This window comes from Numida meleagris, chromosome 2 (assembly GCF_002078875.1).
Source record: "Numida meleagris isolate 19003 breed g44 Domestic line chromosome 2, NumMel1.0, whole genome shotgun sequence".
Classification (NCBI taxonomy): domain Eukaryota; kingdom Metazoa; phylum Chordata; class Aves; order Galliformes; family Numididae; genus Numida; species Numida meleagris.
Window position 1 is genome coordinate 3,959,072 of NC_034410.1, and position 24,222 is coordinate 3,983,293.

Below are 24,222 nucleotides of genomic sequence, written 5' to 3' on the forward strand. Positions count from 1 at the left end.
CTATCGCGGCAGAGTCAGCAGAAAAAACATGAGACATCTCCGAAACGCTGAGAACATGACCCTGAACCACCTTTTTCTGTAACGCCACTTCAAATCTCTTTTTAAACGTGGTCTTAAGAGACAAGCTGAGATGAGTGAAGATCTTCTCTTGGGAGCAGCTGCGCTGGTGACAGCAGAAGCAAACACGAGGAAATAGCCCGCAACTGCAAGAGAAGAAGTTTCTCCTACAGGAGCCTTGGTCTCTTAGGATGCCTTCTCTCTACCCACAAAGCTCAGTGAAATCCCCTGTCCAGGGAAACATAATGTAGGCTCATCTCTGCCTGTCTAAGGCCTGACCTTCAGCTTTACGCTCCACCTGGACAGCCACCCTCCCCTCTTCCAACCCACTGAAGTTTCTGCCCAACTTCTGGATAACCCAGCTCTGACTCAGGAGGTCCAAAATGGAATCTTCCAGACTGCAAATAGCTCCAACAATGGGCTGCAGTAGCTTCATAGAGCCTGCATAGCTCCAGAGAGGTCTAATGTGCTTCTACCATGCAGAGGGCTCGGTGCAAACTCTGCTCAAGCTGATAGCAAGACATACAGTAAGTAAGAAGAAAACAGTAAGAAAAGGCCAAAGCCTGGGGTATAAACTAGTGCCAAAGTCTAACTTGGCAAGAATCAATCTTCTCACTAGCAAAGCAATACACAAGATCAATTCTGCCCATTATGCTGGGTTCACACATCAGTGACAGCTCGCTGTGTCATGGCTCTGCAGAAATTACCCTGTAATCAGCACCCATACGCAGCAGTGAACACTCACTGCAAGCCAAAATCATTAATCCTGCCCATAGGTTGTAATATGCAGAATGATACCCCTACAGGCTTCTTCACCAATGCTGCATGAAGCATTGCTCTCTATAAAATCCGGTATGGTTTTCCAAACAAGAGCCAGCAGGTATCCGCTCCCAGCACCTCGAAAGGAAAGGGATGCTCCCCTTCTTTTGAAATGCTGCCACTGCAAAACACTATGCACATCCTCCTGAGAAACCTCAAAAGCAGCTACCACAGACTCCACCACCCAGAACAGATGGCTGGCACTGAGACACATTTTTGGTCCTCAGGACGTAGGAAACCCAAGCCCAGTGTGCTACATTACTGTGTTAAGCGATAAAAGGAAAGGGATACAGGGAGAATGTGCAGCAGATGGTTAAGGGAATAAGGACGCCAAGGTCTGGAATAGCCTTGTCTTTCTATAGATCCTCGCTCTTCACTTTGATGAAGCTTAATTCACTGCTGGTTTTTATCATTAAATGGGAGGTTTTCCCCTCACATTGCACCTTACGTCCCCTGCTCTGCCTTAGTTTTCATGCCTGACATGGCTCCGCTCACTACAACCTGTGCAGTTCTCCGTTTCTTCCTCAAGCCAAGTAGTGACTGCACTGAGATACTGGTGGGTGACATCAGGGTGGACACCAGACCATAATACCTCCAAGGCTGTGACAGGAAAGGGGATGGTGGCCCTGCCTGTAATGGCACAGACACCCCACAGAGCACTGCGTTTCACTGACCTGTCGAATACTTCCGTGTCCTCTCGGAGTCCTTGTACACGGATCCCATGATATCTCCCACGGATCTGGAGATCCTCATTTCGTGCTGCTTGCTGTTGTTTGGCTGGAGGAGCTGTGAATCAGACAAAGGGAACCATAAGACCTTGCCAGAGGTCTGGCCCCTCGTGGACACACCGTGTGAAACCCTGCATTCAGCTCCCCGGGACCACGCTGACCACCAACCATTAAAAACCACACGTGCATTTAACCTGGAGCGATCCAAAAATCGTTCACAAACAATTTACATCTGTTAGTAAAATACCCTGAAACAATAAAACCGAGTCCAAGTCAATAACGACACAGACATAGGACATAAAAGACTGTCCCAGTACTGCGTTATTTCAGGATCGATAGAGAGATGGAGCCTTGTCCTGAACCCAAGTTTGCAACCCCAAAATGAAAGCCTCTCCCCCGTGCTCCTTATACTTCATGGGCAGCTTAAGCACTGCAGAGGTGACTCTGTAACAGAGCAGTGTGGACAATGAGGCTTTGCTAGTGAGTACTGAAAAGAGGGAGAGCCAAGGATTGCATATCCAGCTGGTAACTTCAATACAGCTTGAGTTACATTGGTAAGACTTGGTAGTGGCAGAGTCCTACTAACACAACGTGCTAAAGCGCACTGTGATTTTGTAATAACTTAATTTATAACCCCCAAACTGCATTTCTTTACATGCAGAAGAGTATTCACATGCTTGAGGAAAAGCTGGACCAACCTCAAACGTGTACACAAATCTACCAGGACTGCCCTGCTCTTAGTAGCTGCCTTGTAATGCTGCAATGTTCCTGCAACCACTAGGAATAACAGGACTTGAATCCTCAACCAAAGGCTCCGTTTTCCCCTGAGACTCTGGTCCCTGCACCTTCTCAGAACCTCCCAAAAGGAGCAGAGAAGACCCAGGAGCTGCAAGCAGCAGCAGCAGCATGAGGACAAGCACTCTGAGTTTCAAGACACTCAGCCTCTCCGGTACTTCTAGGAAGTACAAGGAAGAAAGAGAGTTGCAACATCTGCAAATCCCTTGTTTTACAGCCTGTGCTTGGGGCAGAACGACATGTGCTTTGGCAAGAAGCTCCGTGCAGGCGAGGTCAAGCTAACAGGCTTAACTGCAAAACCACTGAACTCAAGAGGAGAATAAATAAATAAAAACAAATAAAAAGAGACAGTCCTGCACGACGCTGAAGGATTCTCTAGTTTGTCCTCCCTGACCTTTAGTACTTCAGCATCACACAAAAGGGAAAGGTCCCCGTGCTGCCACCCAGCATGGCAGTGGTCAGCACATAGGCTGAGGTGATGCAGAGGGACGGTGACAGCATCCCTAGGTGGAAAGCACAGGGGGTGCCCCGGGGGTTAACCTTGTTTGAGGATGGTCAGGACAGTATTTAACCCATCACAGGTTGCAGGAGGAGCGGGATGGGGCTGAGCACTGCCTTCAGGCTGCTGCCACGGGAGGATTCCAGAGCAGCTGAGCCAGAGCAGGGCAGACCCCCTGCTCCTCCTGAACTGTCAGGAGATTCATTTCCGCTCTCCAGCTCCACGACAAGGCGGCTAACTCCACACACAAAAGAGCAGAGAAGGTGAACAGCTCACATTCGCTTTCTTTGGAGCGCTCACAAGGATCCGCAGGCTCTTCAGGGAAGGGCTCAGCTCCAACTGTTCCATCGCTTTGTTCAAGTCTTCCTGGGATTTCAGTGGGATCAGGAGCTGGAAGGAATTGAACAAACACCGGAGCACGGCGGTGTCACACAATTGGGTAAACAAAGGAAGCCAGATCCTCACGGTGAGCAGCTTGGGGATCGGGGGGCGAGGGAGGAACCTGAGAAAGCGGATGGAAAACAGAGCCCCCGCGCCCCCAGCTTGCTGAGCCCTGGTGTTTTCTTCCAAGTTCTCATCTACCATGGAACAGACGTACAAATCACAACAAAAAACATCTGCGAGGAGAGAGCTTAAAGGTCACATCGCAAATTCAGCTAGTGGTCAGAGGAGAGGGCTGAGATGAATCCTTAGGCTTGCTGCCTGCTATTCCGGGGCTGGTCTGACCTGGAGTTTGAGGCAAAGCCTGCAGCTACCCCGGCCAGATCAGCCCCATGCGCTCCAGGCTTTGAAGAGCCTGGGTTTCCTCCCTGGAAGTCAGCCACACATCAGTGCTCCAGGAAAGCAGGGAGCTGCACCCAAGCGTTTCTTGTGGGAGATCCCGAGCGGCCTTCCTCCTGCTGCAGAGTTTGGCATCAGGAGAAATCGGGGTCACAAATCAGAGCCTCAGCTCTTCCAGTGCAAAAGCCCCTGCAAGAGCCACTTGGACACCCAGCAGGGCAATTTCTTTACAGCCAGACAGTGTCCCATCTGTACGGCAGCCAGAGGTCTTGCTGTTTGCTTGGTATGGGGCAGACTATCGCCCTCTCATCTCCAGAGGGAACGTGACCCCCTGACATTGCTGTGTGGTGTACCATGTCCTGCAGATGGACTGCAAATCGTCCAGAACCCAACACAGCTGCACTTCAGAGGGGTTCTGTGGCCTGCTGCTGCCCTGGGCTGAGATGAAAAACACAGCTATTTGCCCTCCTTTCTGGGGCACTCTGCCTAACATCGTAAAAACCAAGCCTCGGCCTCTGTAGGTTGCCTAGGGCACTGGCACCATATCCATTGGCAAGAGCATGTGATACTCTTCCCCGTGCCAAAGCACACAGCAGTTCTGCCTACCAAAGAGACTGAGTGGCCGCAGCTCCCAGTAAAGCCCCACTGGCCTTACTGGGAGCTATAGCCCTGCACTTCAAAAAGGCAGCTCTCTGGGTGATAAAAGGTCACACCACAAACACTCCTTGGGTCAACTGCCCAAGAAGAAGGCACTCAAAAGCTGCCTGTGTCTCCCTTTTTGATCCCAGGGTGTCACCAAGGGTTTGGCTGTCAGCCTGTGGGTAAATACACCTCAGACTGTGTGCACTAGGGCTGTGGGGATGACCAGGTCAAGGGAAGGCCCTGGCCAAAGGAGACAAGGTTTCATCTCAGGAAACTGCTATGGTCACCTCCTCCACCCAGGGACCACAACCTAAGCCTGCCAAACTTCATTTTAGGTGTCTGCTGTGTGCAAGCATCTCGAGACTTAGATCAAATTTCTCCTCTCCTGTGTGAAATGAAGGTCATCTTTTGTCTCCACATTGCAGTTAAGGAACAGGGCCATACACAAGCCCTCTATTTTTGATAATGAACACCAGGCTTAAGGTTGCCCTCCCACCAACAGAGCTAAGCTGAGCTCAGGCACTCATCTTCAAGATGGCAAAATCCAGATCTGGAAAGGGGCTGTGGCAATGCAATATCTAAGTTCAACGTAAACTCCCTTGCAGTTTTCGGTCCCAAATCAAATATTCAGGAACCCTACAGCATGCATGAAAGTGTCAGATATGCAGATTTTGGATTCATAGGAGAAAAAGAAGCTGCCAGTTCCAATTTAATGGCAGCAATGGTAATTGCTGAGGAAAGAAGAGAACAGTTTCCAAAAGATATTTAAGCAACAAGCTTCAGGCTGAGCCTGGAGTGCTCTTCTGGTGTAAGGTATGCACACACGGTTGATACATTTCTACAAAAAGTCAGAGGAGACCCTAAAGCAAAGCTTTGAGAACATTCACCCAGGAATGATGGATGATCAGGTTGTGCAGCTTTCGTCTATAAGAACTATTTAATTATTTGTCAGGAAAGGACTCTAAGAGGAACTCTTGAGAAAGCTGTGGATGTAGAAAGAGACTTGAGTCCACAATCAAACCAGATGGGGTGAAGTTCAGGAAGATGATCCTTACCTGCTGAGCAAGCAACCCAGCCAACCGAGGGGCTAACAGAGAGCAACAGTCTTGTCTGGGCTGGGATGAACAAACCAGCCTGGAAACAGATTGCCAGACTGGGATGTGAATGAAAGGAAAGTGCTCACCAGCACTGGCGCAGGTTGTCCAGAGAGACGGCGGATGCCCCCGTCCCTGGAGACACCCAAGGTCAGGCTGGACAGGGCTCTGAGCAGCTGATGGAGCTGTGGGTGTCCCCATTCACTGCAGGGGAGTTGGACCAGATGGCCTTTAAGGGTCCCTTCCAATTCAAATGATTCTATGATAGATATCAACCATTCAGAGGTTTCAGGAGGTCTATTTAGTAAATGGTTAGACCGTGGTTGAACTTTGGGATCTCTACGAATCACCTACAGTCACAGCAGACCATAGGCAGAAGTGGTATTGAATATGCCTCCAAATTCCATGCAGGTGTCCCCAGACAGTCAGTTTCCTTAAGCTTAACCCTCTTGAACCTCACAAGGGTCCCACAGATGCACCATGCAGAAAAGCTTTCTCTACTTGCCCAAACAGAAATAAGAATGTTGGAGACCTGCTCCCCCACATTTCATCCACAAGCAGAATTTGGCTCTGAACTGTAGGTATAGTCCCAGTGCTCGCTCATCCCTTTAATGAGCTGCTCACAAGAGTCCAGAGCTGCAATCCCTCAGCTGCTGCTTTGAACAAAATGTTCTGCAGGTCACTCCATCTCACTCCAGTATCACAACATTAACACATTTGCTTGCCTGCTTGAGAGAAGCCAAAAGTATCAGGCAGCAAGTGCCCTCCTGGAACAGGGACTGGGGCCAGTATTTAGCTTGGCTTTACCTATTGCCCACATCTGGCAAGTAGATTTTGCTCCATTTGGCTTCCAGACTGTGGCACATATGGACAACAGGAACAGATATCTACTAGGCATGAAACTACAGATCCATGCAGAACCATGGAAGCAACCATCAGAGCAAATCTAACTGGGTTTATTCTGCCTACAGAATGAGCAGCTATGGACAGCAAAATTCACCTATGCAAAATCCCTAAATGCAGCTTTTAGAGTTTCTTCTTGCTTATAAACAGTGGGTTCCACTGGAACCTAATATAGGACTTGGTAGTCAATCCCCTGCAGCCTAAGAAAGTGAGTTCAAAGGGTGAGTTTTCACCAACTGCAGCTGTATTGCGAGAACTCACTGCGTAAGACACTGCAGAGAGCCAAAGAATAGTAGGAAATGGGGTTGGGGAAAAATCTGAGAGGTCAATTAGTTCATCTTCCTGCCCAGTGCCGGACCAACTGGCATCAACAATTCTCGACAAATGTTTGTGAAATACGCGTTAAAACAATCCTCCTTCCCCTGAACAGAGCTTCTACCACTTCCCTAGGCTTTAACTCTCCTTAACCTCCTGAAATGATGATGTAAAATTGCCTTTGCCTCAGAAGTGACACGCAAAGGGAGGTTCGGGGGGGACTGGAGGCTCACCAAGGTTCAGTGCCCAAGGTCGCTTCCCAAGCTGGTGATGGACATGGGGCAAACGACTTAGTTACACATGGAGCAGCTGGTCAGCAGTGGATGCAGATGAAATTCAGACAGCGTTTGCTGTAGAAGACTCTCCTTCAAGCCACAATACAGCCAGCTTTCTAAAAGTCACCATAGCGTGCTGCCCATGAGGCAAGATTTTGCTGTCCTGCCCATCAGAAAGATGAGCCCAGCCTAGTGCTCACATGCAGACGTGCCCCATGCAGTACACCCACAGCCAGGCCCTACTCTTATCTCTACCAGCCCAAACCCGTTGATTCCATGGTCCCATCAGGATGTGATTCATGTGTGCCCCTGCTCCACCCAGCTGGCATGCTCATCTCGCCGATCTTGGCTTCACTAGGACAGTGACTGCCACTTAGTGGGCTTTTGAAGAGGACTGTTGACCTCAGTGTAATTATATTCTACCAGGTGCTACAGGAGGAGAAATGGCAATGAAGAATTGCTGAAGAAAGAGTGAAATGGCAATGAAATATGTCTGTGATCAAGCTACCTCACAGACTTGCAGTCATGCAACTAAAATCGTGGCCCAGAGCATGCTGCAAGCCAGATCCTGAAGGGGTGACCATGCGGACATAGAGTTCATCTCCTCAAAGGTCATTTTTGTGTCTTTGTAGAGTTTCTACAACAACCCTAAACTGCTACTGCTTCCCAAAGGTGTGAGTTCTCAAAAAGAGGAACTTTTATGTATATAAAACAACAACACTAAAGGTCTTCCTCATCCCTCTGAAGTCAGGAGTACCCAGAGCTCACGGTCCTGCTGTTTGCTATGCACACACCCAAGAATACAGTCTCTGGCATGGGATAAAATGCATTATTTAAGCTTCTATTTGGTGCTGTTGAAAAAAAAAAAAAATCCTCTTCCAGTGGAAAGAAACCTGGAATGAAGTGAGTCATTCCTGGAGAATTCAATGGCAGGCTTTTCCCAAAAGGGCTGTCAGAGAATGCCCAAGATTAGAAACCAGACTGCATTCAAAGCTAAAGCTCAAAGGACACTTTGGTATCATGAGGTATCTATTAATAAAGAATAGGAACTTTCGCTGGGTCTAATCTCCCAACAAAAAAAAAAAAGAAAAAAGAAAGGAAAGAAAAAGCTTTCTTCACAGCCTCCCTCGTATTTCAATGAAAGGTTCTTACACGTTTGCAATTAATTCTTCAAGAGGTGAGCTGTCAAGACAGATCCAGAAGGAACAGTGTTTGAAAGCCTACTGATCTGTCATCTGGACCTCTCCTTGTTCCCAAAGCCAACTCCACCTTGACAGCCCCGTGCCTCCAGCCTCCTGCACAGCTCATGGCAAGATGCCCCACCAGAAAACACTGAGCATGTGAAAACAGATGCCAAGGGTTGCCTCCTTCTAGGTAAAGGCCTCATCAGCAACTTGCATTGACACAGTGCTGGGCTCAGAGAACAACTTGCCAAAAAGTACAGTGGCCTGTGTTATGAGGAAGGTGAGAGTAGAAAGGTCTTCAAGATTTAAAATGCACGGATTGCAGAGTGAGGGTTTGTTGGCCACGGGTATGTAGTGACAGAACCTGCTAGGGAACCAGCAGTGATATACATTTCACTGCAGACCTATAACCACAGAAACAAACTGCAGATAGTTCTGCCATTTCTGGGTGAAATAAGAATGGTGCTGGATAAAATTATGCTGGTTTAGTAGCGCTGTCCCTCATGCTCTAGACTTCAGCACGCACCTTAAACTGCTCCCAGGATGAGGAGGCTTCATATCCAACCCAAACACACAGTCTACAGTCACTTTGCGTGGCTCTCATGGAAGTCATCTGGTCTCAGCTGTTCTCTTCTCCTCCCCATGGGTGCTCTCACCAGCCAGAAATGCTCTGACAGTTGGTCCCATTGCCCAGAAGGTGTCCATGGAGAAACACCTCCAGCTGTGCAGCTGAACTGACAACGTCTCCCTCATCTCAGTTATTTCACTCCTCCCTGTTTTGAGTTTGGGGGAATTTTTTTGGTTCTGGGGGGGGAAGGACAATGTATTTAGGACATCATTTAATAAGCCTTGACTGAAATCATTTTAAGAAAGGGAAAGCCTGGCTCAGAGTCAGAGAATACAATTGAGCCTATGTCTGGGCAACAGCTCTTGTATGCCTAGTAGCTGGAAGCTACAAAGTAAGATTACTTTTCATCACATACATATGTGACACTAAATCACGGCCTTAAGAACAAATTACTGCTCAGCTCTGTCAGGTACCCTAAAATGCTCCTGTAACCATAAAGGGAAGAGTACCTCGTTGCTCATGCAGACTAAGTCCATCGTCTGTCCAAAAGCATCCGTGACTTTCTGCACCACTTCTTTGAATTTGACTGGTCTTGGAAACTGGATGATCCTGCATTCGCAAATACATAGAACAGTAGTTTCAGTTTAGTAAGGGCATAGTGGGATTCGGCACTGGGCAGACAATTCAGAAACGAGGACTGGCACTCTGCTACCACAAAGCACAAAACTTGCTCTTTGCTTTTTACGTTCACACAAAGGCTGCTCATCTGCTATGCCCGAGATGAGACCTCTACCAAAAATTCTAGTGCGACTCCTCTGTTCCTCTCCCTGCGGTGTTTGCAGGTTGAAAAGAAGGAAGTCCAGCAGTACTTCACTGAAGAAGCCCCTGGGTCATGCACTAGCGAGTGATTTATCACCTCCAATTTCAGCAAGTGGTTCTGAATAGGGAACAGGGATGGAAAAGAGAACGATGCAGTCTGGCATCCTGTGAATCTGCCTCTCCTGTGCCATCACAGGCACAAATCAGCAGGTACAGTTTAGCCCTACACTAACATTATTTAATTTCTTTTTAATTTCAAATGCAACTTTGACCACCAGCCTGCGAGTTTCCAGCTCTGCATCCTGCCCTACCACAGTCACTGAGCATCAAGCAGAGGTGATTCCATGAAAATGTCAAGCAGGGAAGGGCGTGCAAGCTTTAACTCCCAGCTCTATTTTTATGGGACCTGTGCCCAAAATCTGGTTATCTTAAGTAAGTGTCATAATCTGCTAATAAAAGGACACATTTCTGTAGGCTTGCAGCTCAGCTCTGGTTCAGTAGGGCTTAAGAACTAAAAAGAGAAAAGGATCCAACCATGCACTCCGTGTCCTTGGTAAGGGGCATTTAATGACTTCCAGCTTGGAATCACTTTGAGTGCATGCAAACCCCAGAGGTCCTTATGGTGAGCAGGATGACGAGGCAAGGCTCCCGCATATAAACTTGCAGTTTATCTCAGGACTTAATCCTGCTGTGAGCTCATCTGCAGCTGGCAGAAGTCAGAAGGACGATGCTGGGTAAAAAGGGCAATTTGTCCCTGTACACAAATGGGGACTGGGCTGGGTACATACCTTTTCTCTCCTTCATATTCAAACTTGATCCTGACATTTCGCTGCTGAAAGAAAAAAAAGGAAACAGTTAGGTCCCAGTTAGATCCAAAGCTCACAGCAATTCTCAGGGAAGTTCCCCTAGCTCTGCTAGATGTCTTGTCTATTTAGGACCAGGTTTAGGTCCAAGGGGAAACTCCATTACTTTGCTAATAAGTGCACTTCCCAAAAGTGTCTGTGAAGAAGAGGACACTTTCTCATTTGTGTAACATTAATAAACTGCATTAATACAAGGGGGAAATTTCAAATGCTGCAAGTTCAGTTGAGAACAAGGCACTATTATCAAAGGGGTAAACATGATAAGTATCCGATATTACAGTCTGTCCCTCATCGGTGCACCCCAAGGCTTTGCTTAGCACAGTGCTTTCTGCTGAAAATCCAAAAGGCAAAGCTCAGGTGATACCTTACAGAACATGTCAACACTTGAGACAAAGAAATGAGAACAAAGTAAAAGCAAGCATCTTTTGATGGCAGTGGAGAGACAGTCTTGGATTTTAAAACCCAACAGTGTTGGGGGTGATGGCTGCTATTCTTATTTTGTTAGGGCATACAAAATGCAAAGTGCATCAGGCATTGCTACTTCCTACAAAGTAAGAGTGCACCCTGAACTGACCTACCGCTCACCCCAAGAGAAACCATTAGATTTATCCAAAGAAATTCCAAGGATTCATGGGCAGACTGGGAACGCAACCACACAGTCACTAGTAAAAGCCACTTCTCCCATCTTCTCCTTGTGTACATTTAGCAGCTATTATAAGACCACAAGGAGCTTTTTCATTCCTTCAGCCTCTCAGACCGAGCCCGAGCCAAGCATCCCCTAGGATCCTTTGGCTCATGCCATGACTTTCCAATGGCATCCAGAGCAGATCAAAAACCCCTTTACTTTCCAGACCACATTTAGTCACCTCAGTTAACCAGGTCTCTGCCCCGCTAACCCACACAAGCCTCCTCAAACATTGGCTTTCCTTCCATGGAGAAAAAAGCGCTGCCACCTCCTTCAGAGGTGTGACCCCAAGGAGGACTGGGTCCCTTAGTGCCAGGGATAATCCCTGTCTGGGTGGGTGACAGCCCTTCCTGAGCAACGGCCTTATCTCTAGCCCTGGATTTCCAGTGCATGAAGGCACACTTTCCATCTTCTCAGAGGGAAAGCAGAACTGCAGCGAAACAGCTTTGTCTCTAATGAGGAAAATGAGCTGGCCGGGTGTTCTTAGGTTTATTTTTAAACAGCCACCGAAGTTCAGGAAGTCGAGCCTAGAAGCAACACAGTCAAAAAGCTTAAAAACCCTGGCAGAGGCAGGGCAGCCCATTGCATCACTTGAAACACATCCTTTATAGCACTGCTTGTGGCCTTTGCTGCGTTCCCTGTCAGGGCTGGAAGAACCAGTGCTGGGACTGTCACGAAACACAACGTTTAAGCAGTGCTATAAGCAGTAACAGCACTTCAAAGTCTGCAGCAAGTACCCCAGACCCACAATATTTGGACAAACTCCAGGTTTGCTTCTAGAACCAGGCCCAAACCATAAAAATACCAAAGCAGGTCTAAAACAGTCCAAAATTCAGAAGAAGAGAAGATCATAACAGACCACTGCTGAAGATCCAAGCCATTCTAGAGAGACGGCCAAATGTGGGTGGGATCGCCAGTTTTGATTATCTCTTTTGAAGAGGAAACAAAAAAGAGATGGGCTCTTCTATGCCGTTTTTTATTTAATAATAAAATATTCAGATATATTATCTAAAGGGCTCGGCTAGTTCACCTCTCCTGGATGCTGGAAAGCAATCAGGTGGTACGGATTCACAGCATGCAACTCTGCAGAGTCCTTCTCTAAACGAAGAGAAAAATCAGGGCAAGGAACTTTCGAGGTTTCTCCTTACAAAAGAGCAGGATGTGCAAGGGGAAAAGCTCACGCAGCTCCAGCCTCGCTGCAGGAAACCTTTCAAAACACAGGTTTCACTTTCAGCACAGACCTGAAAGCTGCGCCGAACTTCGAGGTAGTGCGCCCTGTGTGTTTATGCTGAGCAAAACAAATTTTGCAGACAAATAAGTTTTTAAAAACAGCTTGCGGCTGGAAAATGTCAAAACACTTGTATAAAGCTCCAGAGAGAGAAGAAAAGGGGAAAAAAAAAAAAAAAGAGCCACGACCCTGCTGCATCCTATTCTTCTACATCAACAACAGGGCTGATGTGCTGTGGCCCGAAGCCAGCAAAGTACGCCAGCTGCCCCACGTTGCTCTGCTCTGTGTCTGAGCACTGCAGCAAACACACAGGCTGCACCAGGGGAATGAAAACCACTGCATTTGTTAATGAGATTATGATTCTTTGGGCTAATGTAAAAACCACTAACCTCTCACCTCCCACAAAGAAACCAAGATCTTAAACGTGTAAACGTGGATAGGGGAGAGAAAAAGATTACACAGAATACAAAGGAATATATATATATATATGTATATTCTGAGAAGTTGGTTACAGTTTTATTTTGCAGTTTTTCCATGGCTTGCTCATGTTTTTGACTCATAGCTAAAGCTGAATTCATCACCACCACCAGCAACAAATACTTTTTTCCCTTAAAACACAGTAAAAAAAAAAAAAAAAAGAGGGCAGTGCCCAAAGGGCTAGGGAGTCCCAGGAGGATGCAAAGCACTTCCTAAATGCTGGAGCAGGCTGTGATTTTTCACACCCATGGAAATCTGTTCGGAGCAACTCATTTTAGATCACGCAGGGAGTGTGGGGCAATGCCAAGTGCTGGGGCGAAACCTCACGCAAGTCAAACGGGTGATAAAGAGGAAGGCAGAAGTAGCATATATAAATATATGAGATGTTTCCAGAAAGATCTCAACACAACATGAAAATATTTTTGCAGTTTCGTAAGGAATTGTGACAACAGCGACTCTTCCTCGCACAACTCAAGCCATGCTGCTGGCCTGGCCTAGGCCTCCCTACCACATGGTGTCAAACACTGTTAATGACGGCCTCCATCTCCCCATGAACAAGAGGCCGTCAGCTGGAGCAGCGCAGGCAGAGATGTCTAAGAAGGGCATGTGTTGATGACAGTGGTAAGGTTGTGCTGTGGGGCACCAGCCCCTGACACCAAGCCGCGGCAGAAGGCGTCAGCTATGGCTTCAGGGAGAATGTGGAAAGCTCAGAGAGATAATGGAGCATCAGGGGACACCGTAGCACTGGGACAGGAGGTGGTGAAGCAGAGCAGTGCCAGACCCAAAGTTCAAAGCTTTGGTCTCCTGAGCTGCCTTCAGTGGGCGCCATGTTTCCGTGTGACACGTGGCACAGGGGAGCATTCAAATGGCGCCCCGAGGCCCAGCTGCGACAAACAAAACCAGGGACAACCCCAACAGGAAATACCACAGCCATTCCCTTCATTTCTGGAATAATTTCTTCCCCGAGATCCTTGTGCTGGCATTTCCTCCAGCCTCGCTAACAAATGGCTGCTGGTCTTTCACCCTTTCTTGCCATCTGCCTAGGAAAAGAAAAGCAAAGCCACTACAGTAGCCGCAAGCACATTCACCATCTTTCCAGAAGGTATTTTTAGCTCCTTCCTTAAAACTTTGAATTTCACAAAAAAGAAAAAAAGCCTGCAGCCCCTAGGAAGTGCTGCCGGGGCTGCAGCTGCACGCTGGGCCTGGGGCGATGTGGGGCATCATGGCGGCAAGGGAAGGCCTCTGCACAGCCCTCATGAAGGGCTTCGGTGGGGGACACACGATGAGTGCGGTCGCAGAACCCTCCCAAACGCCGGAAAACCAGAGTGAGCTGGATGGGATTAAGTGAGATGTCGGAAAAATGGAAAAAGTGCTTCCAAACAAAGTGAATCATGATCCGCTACAGAGATCCCTGAAGAGCCGACTGCTGTTTGTAATAAAAGCACACAGAGAGAGCAGCAAAACACACAGTGAAGCCTAAAATGGAAATGGCTTTGGAGGAGGAGGCTGTGCTGAGCACCCTCAGCCCCTTCCCACCAGGACAGGAGACCACACTGGGAACATGGGTCCAAGTTGGGCAGTGCCATGCTGGTGGACAAGGGCATCCTTCATGCAGGGCCATATGGCTGCCATAAGAAATGGTGTTCTGGTCTGACTCGACAATGAAACACGAAGGTCATTCTAGTTGTGTTGTTACCCATGACACCTTGGGGCACCTACTTTGCCTCAGGCTCCCTTCTGGGTAAAACAGGGGCAATGAAAAAAAACCGTTTCTGCACGCTGAAGGGTAAAAAGAGTGGCTATTTTCACCTATTTCATTTTCTACTTGTTGGCTTAGGAAACAATGAGAAAACCCCACAGACCATTGTGGTGTTCAAGCATCAGAGTCCCAGCTACTCTTCAGTAAAGCCACAAAATGGTGGGTTTTCTCCTCAACTTCTGGCTTCGGCCGAGAGAAATCAGCACCACAGGGCCAGGCCAAGGGGACTTCTCTACCTCCCCGACACGCATCTTGTTTGGATTAGTCCTGTGCTTAACCTCGCTTTTAGCAACGGGACGTTCGTTACAAGCCAGACATCTGGACTGCGTCCCTAAACCACAATAGGAGATGACTAATTCACGTCATTAGGAATTATCCACACAGAACCCCCACGCACTTTGGGTTATTCAGAATAATCCAACAGAAAGAGTTTTGTCTGGGATTGTCCTCCTGGTGGGTGGGAGTGACGAGATACCCCGGTCCCCCTGGATCCTTACAGCTCTTTTCATCCAAAGAAGAAAGCCCAGAAAGTGAGCAGCTCAGAGGCCAGTGGAAAGATAGACGATGTCTAGATGGCTCACTGCTCTCTGTTACAGACATTTTTTGTTTCATACAGCGGCAAAAATCATAGAATCATAGAATCATCAAAGGTAGGAAACGATCTCTAAGATCATCTAGTCCAACTATCAACCCATCACCACCATGCTCACCAACCACGTCCCTCAGCGTCACAAATCATGGACTTTAGGTTGTTCATCCCAAACCACCAACCACCTGGCAGGCATAGCTTTTCCCCAGTTGGATTTCTGCTTGGTGTCACCTTGTGGCATGCAAGTCAGTGTCAAAACAGACAAGGTGATACCTCCCCCCACCCCCAGCTCCTTGGGACTCTGCTGCTTTTGCCAGCCCCAGCCAAGCCTTTCTCTCGGATGCTGCTCCCCTCTTGATCTCTTGCTTCTGCTCCCAAAGTGGGGAAAATCCTGCAGCTCTCCTCATAGCAACTCCCTTCTTCGAGGCAGTATTAAGAATCACAGAATCATAGAACTGCTCAGGTTGAAAAAGACCTTCAAGATCATAAAGTCCAACCGCAACCTAACCATACTACCCTGACTCTAACAATTTATGGGCCCTCATGCTCCCCAGAGGTAAAACAGAGGTGTTAAAGCCAAACTCCTTTTTAGGTTGCGTGAAGACCTACGAACAGAGAGCCCTAGAACACAAGCTGTGTTTTATTCCCATTATAAGCAAGCCATGTCCTGCTTCCAGCTTGCCAAAGAAAAGTGAGTACCGAGGTAATTTACTAAAAGAACAACTTCTAGGTCGGTCTGACATTTGCTGCGCACAGGAAAACATTCTTCACAAATATTGGACTTTATTGCCGTAAGAGAACTTGCAATCAAAATTAACATGGCAGAGGAATTGCTAGCTGTCATCAGCTGTGACAGAGGCCCATGCCAATACCTTGTCATTAGACTGAACACAGCACTGACAACCAACTTCATTCTGCTAGCTGCCAAGTGCCATTTATATAATTAAATGATGTGTATATAAATAGACAGATGCAAAGTAAGTTAATATAATTGCTTCTTTCTCCTCCATGCTTTTGTTTGGGATCTCTAATTCTTTGTGGTTTCCCCTCTTATCCCGCTCATCTGTTTCATTAGTGATCCCAATGCATATCTTTGTTTTGCTGTTTCCTTCTTCCCCCTTCAGAGAACGCTGCCTGAAAGGACTCCTTCCAGCCATACCAAAGGAAGCTACAGGAATAAAGAAGTGATGAAAAGAATAATGGAGGAGTAATAAAGCAGAGGATGAACTAAGAATAACGCCAAGATGATCTGTGTTCCCAGAAAGCAATTCCCTTTTAAAGACTGCGGCTCATACGTGGGAAGAAAAAGGTGCCCATCTCTCCGCTCTGTTTTCCCACTAGCCAAAAAGGCAGCGTATCATGGTGACCCACAAACCTGACCAGGTCTTGGGAGGCTCAAGCTCAGCCGTCACATCTGCTGCCAACCTCATGGGCAACCTATGCCACAAAACTCATCTACATCATACATCTAGCACTACAGTTCTCGTTTCTACAGTTTTCTGCTATCCAGCATTAGACATTCAGAATCACAGCCTTAGTCCGAAACTCATTTGTAAGGAAAGCAAATTAAAAAAAAAAAAAAAAAAAAAGATTTTCACGCAGTTTGCCTCAGGAAAAGTTCGTTTTATAAATGATCTGAAGCGAAACCATTAATATCTTTGGAAAGAAATATTGCACAGCCCACAGCACCACAGACAAGGTTCTTGTGTGGCCCAGTCCCACCAGCAACACTGCCTGGCAGGCTCCAGATTTCAGATTTCATCTTCTGTCAAGAGAGCACTCCGGAACCCCTCCAGGAGCCGGGGACGAGGCAGCATTTTGGTTGCGCTCCTGCATGGACCAAAAGACTGCAGCAAGTCGCAGTGGGACAGGATAGTTAGGCAACACATTCTTCTCTAAACTGTTTTTCAGCAGAAATTTGGAACGCTGACTGAAGGATTCCCATGCTTCAGAAAAGCATTTTTTCCATCGCAAAATATTGTCGTTGCTTTCTTTTTTTTTTTTTTTAAGTCTAAGAACTGAACGTCCAAATTCAAGCATTTCAATGTGAGCATGCTGCTGCAGGGACTCATGGGAGACACCTACGCTTCCAAGAGGAAAACTGAGCATCCAAGTGCCCCATGTCTCACACTCCCTCCCCAAGACAGGAGACGGTGCAGTGCATCCATCAGCCCAACCAGCCAACCTAATCACAGAAAACAAATAATGGGAACACTGACTACCAAATGAACAACAAATCACAGGCATGACAACAGCATTTCTAAATTAATTTTTCCCTTGCTCTCGCCTCAATTTCTGTGCTTAGAAAGAAAAAAAAGCATAAAGGAGACCCAAACAAGTTGATTAAAAGTTTCTGAGCTGCAAACATGAACCAAGTCCCCACTAATTCCACCTCCTATGGCCACTCCCCACTGTGCAGACTAGACTCCCATCGTCCCGCGAGCGAGACTGGTTCCAGCTAGTCCAATTAAATGAAGCAACAATTCAACGTACTCCAACGCCCTTCATCCCGTGGGGCCTGTTGGTCTGAGTCCTCAGCCCCGGATGCACGAGCGGAATGGGATGCTGACTACTTGTGCCTCCTCCATCAGAGAGCTCTGAGTAACTCTGAGTGCGTAGCTACAGCCGGTCCGCTTACGGGTAAAAAGAAAAGTCAGAAAGGAGGTAATGCTTTCCCAAGCATCGGTGCTGTAAATCGGAAGAACAGTTTGATTCCTAACACAATAAAACTAAATGCAAGCAGCAGCTAACAATTCTAAAGCTGACTGCAGAGCACAACATGACTCTACTGGCAATTTGCAAGTGAAGGTATGGAGTGGCTGGGCTATGAATAAAAAGTTCAATTCTATGAAACTTTTGTGGTTAATGATTCAGCCAATGAAAACTATTCTTTTTCTTATTTTGACTCAATAGCTAGTTAGCTGTATCTCTGCAGTGTCTAGAGCTAGTTTTCAAGAATGACAGCAGGAATTTTCTCCCGCTGCGAGGAAACAAAAATGTCATTTAAGAGAAGTCTAAGAAGTTTTGCTGCCCTGAAAGCATCCTGAGATGGCTCGGGATGGTCCCCACCCACCAGCTTGCAGAACATGCTACCCTTGGAGGCAGCCAGGGCTGTGCTGGATTGTGTCTGCTTTGCCTGCAGCTGCAGAGAGCCAGCTCCGACTTTCTCCGGTCAGCTCTGCAAACATCTTGGATTTATTTCAGCATGACTTGAACACAACTCCAGTGATTCAACTTGGACAGCTGCTACCGCCAGGGCACACTCTGAAACAGACACGCTACGTGTGCATGTGTTTTTGTCTGCACGTGTCTAGGAAGCCTATAGGGATTTGGGAAGAGGATTTTTCGCCTCTACATCCCGAGCTTTGTTAGTAGCACAAATGCCGTTAAAATACACATGACAACTGTAAATGACAATCTGGTTTCTTCCTTGCTCGGCAATCAGCAATTATGATGTTGAGTGCAAGCTTACTCTAAGTCACAGCACTAGAAGGAAAATTCCAAGTTGATTTGCTTGCACACTTCTCCAGAAGCTTCCTGGTACTCCTAATTATTTTTCCCCTTTTTCTTTTTTTTTTTCCCCTCCCGTGGCATTTTGACAACTGAATTTTTTTCTTCACAAATTTAGCTTAGTATAGTATTTGTTCCGTACGCAAATAGGCTGTTAAATTTACTTTAGCTATTATATCAGTGTCAGCAAGTAACTCCTAACGTTGCTCAAGGGACAACTTTTTTGCTCACCAAATCAACTCTGAATGTGCAACACGGCCAAAACGTTTGGTTGTGGGAGCATAAACAATAGTAATTAGTGTTTAAACACTTTATATAAGAATGACATTATTCCTCCCAAAAGAGCCTGGGTGTCTACAGCTCAAAGTTGGCAATCCATCTTTAAAATATCTGAAGTAGAATGTGCGTATGATAAATATTATATTTCGTCAATACCGTCAACAGAAAACACTTGACTAATCCAAGTCTTAAAGCTGTAGAGCCTGTAGCAAGTTCTACTAGATTCAGTGCTAAAAGAAAGAAGTGCCTTGAGGAGGGATTTGAAATATAAAACAGTTTCAGGCTCTCTCACTACATTTTAGGAATGATTTGGGGCATTGTTTTTATCCCCTGCTCCTCTATTGCCCCTCTGCGATATGGGGATGCCTGTAGTTTCTTTGGAGCTCTTCAAAAAGAGGTTCTAACACTTCTACGTCGATAACATTTATTCCTATGTTCTGAGCCCCCACAACACTTGTTGACTTTATCTCTAACACTTATGCAACATCTAGTCTAACATTTAACATCTAACAGGAGTTGGACTGGATGATACTTGTATGACCTTTCCAACTTGGGATACTTCACAATTCTATGATTTAAACTCTATTTTCACAGCCTGGTGAGCACATTGTTGATCTACTTCTTCAGCCTACTGGAGTCTGGGGTGGACTCAAGCAATGCCTTACCTGTTTGCTGGAGTAGACACAGTTTTTATTCCTGTTGCTGTCCAGCAGTCCCCCACATTTGCCCAGCGCTGCCAAATCCTTCATAATAGAGTTCAGAGCTTCTTCTTCATCTGCAAAAGAAGGACAGACAACTGAAGCACAGAAGGTAACCTCACCCCTGAAAGCGCAGAGTAAAAAATACAGGGTCTGAAGTCATGATGTCCAGCGTTACCATTAAGAGAGGCATTCCAAGACTGCACACCACAGTCCATTCCAGCCCACTGTGTGTATGAAGTACAAGTTTCTTCATCAGTAGAGACAAAGATCCTCTGAAGAGCCAAGTTTTCTGCCCATGTCTTTTAGGAGTCTTTTAAGGTGAGACCTAGAGGCTAGATGTAGTGTTCAGGGGGCTGGATCCAGTTTGTTATGTTTAAGGTGGTGCTCTGTAAGACAAATTTTTCAGAACCCAAAAAGCTCTTGCAGCAAGTGACAGAGCACAACCCAGCTCTTCATGCCCTCCTTCCCTTCTTTCCATTGAAGATACTCAAGAGACACAACTGACTTTCAAAAACAGAGCCACTAAGAAACCACAGGACAAGACAAGAAACCCATCAGAAGAAGCAACAAACTCAACTATCCAGGATAGAAGACAGTCTGTCAGGACATATGATATTTCTGATTTCTGCAGTAACCAAAGAAATTTGATGGACCCACTGGGAGGTTGTAGTGAGCTGGGGGTCAGCCTCTTCTCTCTTGTAACTAGTGACAGGACGAGGGGGAATGGCCTCAAGTTGCACCAGGGGAGATTTAGGCTGGACATTAGGAAATACTACTTTTCTGAAGGAGTGGTCAGGCGCTGCAATGGGCTGCCCAGGGAGGTGGTTGAGTCACCGTCCCTGGAGATGTTCAAGAAACGTTTAGACATAGCGTTGAGAGACATGGTCTAGTGGGGTTATTGGTGGTAGGTGGATGGTTGGACTGGATGATCTTGTAGGTCTTTTCCAACCTAGCTAATTCTATGATATGAAATCAGTCTCCTTGCTTTTCAACACTTTTACTTCTGTGCACGTGCCTCTGAAAGCATCAACCACTGCATTGCAGGGTACCCACCATGAGCACTGAAAGACCTACCAAGACCTAGGGCAGGGCATGCCTGTTAGAATCATAGAATGGCCTGGGTTGAAAACAACCTTAAAGATCATCGAGTTTCAACCCCCCTGCCATGGGCAGGGTCGCCAACCACTAGACCAGGCTGCCCAGAGCCATGTCCAGCCTGGCCTTGAACACCTCCAGGAACGGGGCATCCACAACCTCCTTGGGCAACCTCTTCCCTCTGTGTGAAAAACTTCCTCCTAATAGCTAACCTAAATCTCCCCATCTTAGTTTAAAACCATTCCCCCTTGTCCTATCGCTATCCACCCATGTAAATAGCCGAGGCTGTGAGAACCCAGTGCACACTGCCACGCTCATGATACAGTCAAGAGGGGCAAGTATTAAGGGCTGAAGCTGTGACAAAAAGGGTTGAAGACTTGTCATGCGTGTTGTATACCCAGAGCCATCTGTGGGTAAGAAATGAGGGGGAAAAAAAATGGGGAAAGTGTCTAAAATCCAGCATTTCTTTTAAAGTTCAGAAAACCTTTTTTCTTGTCAACAAAGCACATTATATGATACACTTAATATTATTTTCATTGTTCTATTAATTATAGATTTAATGCTTATATATAAATGACAATTCCTCCCCCCTTCCACCCTTCCCTGTCCCCTGAGAATACAGGAGGTGGCAGGGAGCACAACCTGAAACACTACAATAAAACAGCAATAAGATGAAAAGGTTTTTTTTCTAATTCAGCAATAAAAAAAAGACAAACACAAAAGAACTAGAATTTTCCCATATTTACTTTTTATTTTTGGTTGTAAAAGGGACCTCCAGGGACAAGCCTGGTTTTCCACACAGATTTTGTAGTAGGAAAAAAAACAACACGAAAAGAAAAAGAAGAAAAAAAACCTTTTTTTTTTTTTGTAGAAGGGGAAAGGAAAGAGGGAGGGACAAGTTAAAAAAAGAAAAAAAAAAAAAAAAAAAAAACACACACAACGCTCCCCGCTACCCTCTAGGAATTTTCCACCAAACAGTAATCTCTAAAATGCTCCTCATCTCTTTCTTTTTTTTCCAGCCCGAGTGACAACAAAAGTTTCCTGAACCCGCTGACACAGAATGCAATGTCCCCAGTGCCACAGGGCTTCAGCAGGCAGTGGCAGATGGGCTTTTGTTAGCACAACCACTCTGCTCACCTCTGGACATCCCTGGCAGCATCTGCAAGAAGACGCGCCTCTGGTTAATCCACCAGCGCCCTGCAAAGATGTTTTAGGACTTACTCAAACCAGCAGTGCCTGTCCTAAAGAGGAACACACAAGGTTTGCTGGAGATGGCCATGATAACTATAGTAATATTGATAACAAGAACAGAACACCAACACACAAGGACATAGTAATGTCCAAGTGCTCTGGGAGTGACTGTCGCAGCTGGCCCCTCCACTCCTCCCAATCGCCCAGCAAAAGACCTGACAGCCCCCAAGAGCTGCCCCAAACCCCGCTGGCCCATGGACCATGTCCCAAAGAGTTCCAACCACTGGGGATTAAGTGTACAGAAGAGCGTGGCAGCAGGAATTACATTTTAGCTAGGACGTCCAGGAAAAGCCCACGGCACCAACGAATCCATCAAAACAGTGGGATCCTTAAGCAGAGGTGAACCCTATCCACTCTGCAAAACGCAAAAGGATTGAGCTTAAAAACCACCTCTCTGGGGACGCAGTGAGAATGTCAGTGCTCTTGCTGCTTATCCTATCATATGGGGCTGAATCAGGGAACGCTGTTTTCCACCATCAAAGCATAAAACATCTGCATATCAGAGCACACTGCTTCAGCACAAACAGAGGGACTATGGCTGAAGCCTCAAGTGTTCAAAACAAAGTGGAAAAAAGCCCACACCGTGCTCCAAGGCAACCTCGGAGCAGGACACCATTTGCATAATCGGTTGCAAAACCAACGCTTCCCAGTCCTCTTGATGTCAGCTTTGCACAGGGACTGATGCTTTCCAGACCGAGCCTCTTGCCCATCCTTGTTACTGCTCTTGGGGTCTCCGAGCTGACTCCCTGGAAGGGTGGAGAACTTTGTTCCGTGGAAACGAGCGGCCAGCTCAGCCAGTTCAGTCACAATTCAAACAAGTGCTGAAGCTCACTGGATAATTAAATCCAAATGCCACTCCCAAGTCTCTACAGCGAAAGGGGAGTCACAGGCTGCTCGCTGGCGGCTTGGCTTGGTTCAAGTGAGCAGAGGGTGCCGGATGAACGGCCTTCCCCAAGGAAAAATGCCAGGGAAGCAATGGGAATCCCATGCCGAGGGACACAAAAGATCAGGTTCTCCTGATTTAGCACTTGGCTTCATGAGAAGGCGACTTGGAGGCTACACAGCAGACATCTTCCCAGGCTTTGTTGCAGCTCCGGAGCAAAACAACTGCGAGTTGCGCAACACCACTGAAGCATTCTGCAGGGCTCAGATGGACTCAGGGACTCAAGCCACCTTCTGAATTTGCGCAATACGAGCAGATTCTTGCTCCTGAACAACCTTCCAGCCCAGCTGGTACCATTTTGTACAAACTCACTGAGCGGTGCTGCAGGTTGTCGAGATGAAATGCCTGTAAAACAAAGCTTTCTCTCTACCCAGCAGGAGTATTTCCACCAAGAAAGACCAGGACAAAGAAAAGCTGATTACGCAGGCAGCAAAAATGAAACATGGAAATCAACTGTGTTTGACACTGGCCCTTTGTCCCCGCTGTCTCTTCTTCCACCCTCGGTTCCTTATTGACTTTCAGCCATCTTCCTTAGAGTGAATTCATTTCTTTATTCTTTACTTCCCACCTACACGCCAATTTTGTGCTTTATAATCATCCTCCTGTGATGAAGCTCAATCGATCACACCCAAGGATCACGGTCAACCAACAATAACAGAGGTCTCAATGATTTCCCCAAGGTTTGGTCTGAGGGGAAGCACCGAGAGCTAAGTAGAGGTGAGAAGAGGTCAGACAGGAGCACATTCAGGAAGAAGTGACTACAGTGCTACAATGGACACCAGAGGGTTGGTTTTAGACTTTTTAATAAAGTCATAGGACTAGAGCACTGATCCATTTCAGCAGGATCTTGTAATAAACTGGAGTACCTCTTTCTCTAATCAGTTCTGTAAGATGTTAAGACTTGCAGGTCTCAGGCACTACCCATGTGAATCTAGAGCCCATAGCACTTGCAAAATCTGCTACGAAGTAAAATCAGAAAGCCACCACATGACACATCTCCTTCAGAGACAAGTTCCTGGTGCTGCTGCAGTGCCTCAGTTCTGGCGTGCGTGCAGCAGAGAGGAACCTGGAGTTTCGGTCTTAGTACTGCAGCTTTACTGATGAATAGCAACAAAAATAAGCAAGGGAGAAAGAGTGAGCCTGAAGGTCAACAGGGACCACCCAAAACAATTCCACAGTCAGGAGAGAAAGCAAATGAAGAAGGGACAAAGGAATAATTTAGCTGCGTTCAGATGGTCTAGACAGTGCTGTTATTGTTGGCTTCGTTAATAGGTCATTACTAAGAGGCAGCTTACGGTAGTTCCATGAAGCTCCTTCCATCAACAGTGCAAAAAAAAGCACCAGCTGTATGAAGCACACAGAAA

General features: G+C 46.8%; 1 protein-coding gene across 3 annotated transcripts in view; it reads right to left on the reverse strand.

Moving 5' to 3' along the window:
- LOC110394259 (mitogen-activated protein kinase kinase kinase 3-like) overlaps nt 1-24,222 on the reverse strand; it is a 68,838-nt gene that overhangs the window by 19,895 nt on the left and 24,721 nt on the right. For 2 of the 3 annotated variants that reach the window (XM_021388051.1, XM_021388052.1), the window contains exons 3-7: nt 19,534-19,643; nt 10,267-10,310; nt 9,169-9,268; nt 3,175-3,288; nt 1,551-1,662 (exon numbers count right to left, since the gene is read on the reverse strand). In XM_021388051.1, the coding sequence (XP_021243726.1) occupies nt 1,551-1,662; nt 3,175-3,288; nt 9,169-9,268; nt 10,267-10,310; nt 19,534-19,643 (480 nt within the window). The remainder of the gene's footprint in view (nt 1-1,550; nt 1,663-3,174; nt 3,289-9,168; nt 9,269-10,266; nt 10,311-19,533; nt 19,644-24,222) is intronic. The other variant, XM_021388053.1, reaches the window with a different exon arrangement.